The sequence below is a fragment of the Rhea americana genome, unplaced genomic scaffold (genome assembly GCF_003343005.1).
Source record: "Rhea americana isolate MKP2758 unplaced genomic scaffold, rheAme1 scaffold_629, whole genome shotgun sequence".
NCBI lineage: Eukaryota > Metazoa > Chordata > Aves > Rheiformes > Rheidae > Rhea > Rhea americana.
The window spans coordinates 29137-31716 of record NW_028186789.1 but is presented as its reverse complement, the minus strand read 5'-3'; the positions used below and the strand labels follow the sequence as shown (position 1 = coordinate 31716).

The 2580-nt window shown below is 52.1% G+C and overlaps 1 protein-coding gene across 1 annotated transcript; it reads right to left on the bottom strand.

Moving 5' to 3' along the window:
• Window positions 1–184: 184 nt before the first annotated feature.
• Window positions 185–2228, bottom strand: LOC146587005 (olfactory receptor 14A16-like). The gene is made up of 2 exons (XM_085320310.1): window positions 1344–2228; window positions 185–238 (listed from the first exon to the last, which is right to left on the bottom strand). The coding sequence occupies exons 1-2, from the start codon at window positions 2226–2228 to the stop codon at window positions 185–187; spliced, it is 939 nt and encodes a 312-aa protein (XP_085176436.1).
• Window positions 2229–2580: the final 352 nt, after the last annotated feature.

Sequence of the window (2580 nt, the reverse complement as noted above, 5' to 3'; positions counted from 1 at the left end):
TCCCTGGGCCTCCTGGGTCCCCACTGCCTCTCCAGGGATTGCAGAGCCCTTGTTTTCGCAGCAATATCTGGATGAGGTGCTTTACTTTCTGGTTATTCCACTGTGGACCATCCCTCACTTTGTGAGGCTCCATTCCCTGCCCACCCGAGGCACACACTCTGCCTGGAGYTCCCCTGAGCTCTCCTCATGGCTCTGATTCCCCTCCAGGAGGATGGGCATCTGTCATCAGCACTGTCACCTGTGAGACAGCAGAGGGCAGATAATTCAGAGACCATCTACACTGGTCACTGACATGAATCCAGACCTCAGTCCCTAGCAGATCAGCCAGAGACTCTGAGCTCATCCGYTGGATCCCATGGAGCTCACAAGAAAAAGAGCATTCCCTTTTGTGGTGCAATCCCTTGAGGTTAATTTTGACTCTACCTTCTGAAGAAAGRCCAGATCTCAGGCACATCACAGAGGAGATCYCCTGTCATTATGGAAATGTTACTCTGGAGGCGAGGTCTGGCATAAAGGTGCCCAGTGCCTGGTCCTGCCTGAGTTCACAGAAATCCGCAAGGAAGCACCATGTTACCAGGGCACTTAGGCCATATACACACATGAGAACAGAGCAGGACAGTGTGGAGAACACAGCAGGACAGTGTGGAACTTAGGAGAACAGCTCTGAAAAGGGAAAGTCTTGCTGCCTTTGATGAATGAGTCTCCAGGAAATCTGCAGACCCCTAATYGAAGGYTGTGGCAAGGAAATGCCTGCTGTGRCAGYGTGGGGATGGTRMTGWGGAGCAGAGGRCCTGTTCCACAGGCTGCCTMCAGACTCTCCTCCTCCCCACTCCTGCTCTGCTGTGAGCGTTGCAGCACTGTAGCAGGAAGGGACCAGCCACAGTGACAGCTGGCTGCCACCTTCCCCAAAGAGGGATTGCAGATCACACCCTGACTGTGGCAAGGGGAGCTGAGCTCTCCTAGTGGACATGGGACCATGGTATCACCCGGTCTGTACTCATCTGAGTCTGACTCTGTCCCCCTGAGCGTCCTTGGTATCAGTGCTGGAGAAGACATTGCAAAGGGAAGCTACCTGTGTTGCCCAGAGGGCATCTGAGGGGGTTCAGACTAGTGGGCTCTGAGGTTCCCCCATGTCTGCTGATGAAGCGGGAAGCGTGGGTCAGATTGAAATGAGAGATTCCTGAGAAGCGACACAAACCAAAACAATGTGTTTTTTTTTTCATTTTACAACAATATATCAGAGAAAAGTAAGAAAGAAATGCATAACATGGAGCCTTGATGCCAAATGCCCTGTGAATGAGGCGTGGGCACACATGGGATAGTTACTGGTGCTGACACTGTACCTGTATAAGCAGTATCCTCAGGGTGTCCTTGAGCTCCTTGTTCCTCATGCTGTAGATGAGGGGGTTCACTGCTGGAGGCACCACTGCATACAGAACAGCCACCACTAGACCCAGAGCTGGGGAGGAGATGGAGGGGGGCTTCAGGTAGGCAAAAAATGAGGTGCAGATAAAGAGAGAGACCACAGCCAGGTGAGGGAGGCACATGGAAAAGGCTCTGTGCCGGCCCTGCTCAGAGGTGATCCTCAGCACAGCCCAGAAGATCTGCACATAGGACAGCACAATGAAAATGAAACACCCAAAGACTAAACAGGCACCAACTACAAGAACCCCAACTTCCCTGAGGTAGGAGTCTGCACAGGAGAGCTTGAGGATCTGGGGGATTTCACAGAAGAACTGGTCCACTATGTTGCCTTGGCAGAGTAGTACTGAGAATGTATTTCCAGTGTGCAGCACCACATAGAGAAAGCCACTGGCCCAGGCAGCTGCTGCCTTTTTGACACAAGCTCTGCTGTCCATGAGGGTCCTGTACTGAAGGGGTCTGCAGGTGGCAAGGTAGCGAACATAGGCCATGACTGTGAGGAGAGAATACTCAGCTGAAATGAAGATGATAAGGAAGAAGATCTGGGCAGCGCATCCTGAATAGGAAATGATCCTAGTGTTCCAGAGGGAATTGGCCATGGATTTGGGGACAGTGGTGGAGATGGAGCCAAGGTCGAGGATGGAGAGGTTGAGCAGGAAGAAGTACAAGGGGGTGTGGAGGCGGTGATCGCAAGGTACGGCTGTGATGATGAGGCCATTGCCCAGAAGAGCAGCCAGGTAGATGCCGAGGAACAGCACAAAGTGCCAGAGTTGCACCTGCCGCAAATGCCAGGAGGAAGAACTCATTCAGGGAGCTACTGTTGGACATTTTGCTCCCTCTGGACGTGGCAGACTGCAAAAGCAAGAAAAGACAATAGAAGTCAGGAGATTTTTCTGATCAAAACTCTTTGCCTTTCTCACAGCCACCCACACCAACACAAACACACACACACACACACTGCCTTACTCCTTCGCAGCAGGACCTTCATTCATCTCCCTGTCTGGAGCTCCAGTTTGTGCTGGCTGAGTGTGCCAGGAGGAGCAGGGATCTCTACCCATGGGCTCCCAAAGGATCAGTCCTGCTATAGTGTAGAGGGGCAGTTTAACATCTTCACATCCAGTGCTGAGCCATTTTGACCACAAAAGCAACAGCTTCGTT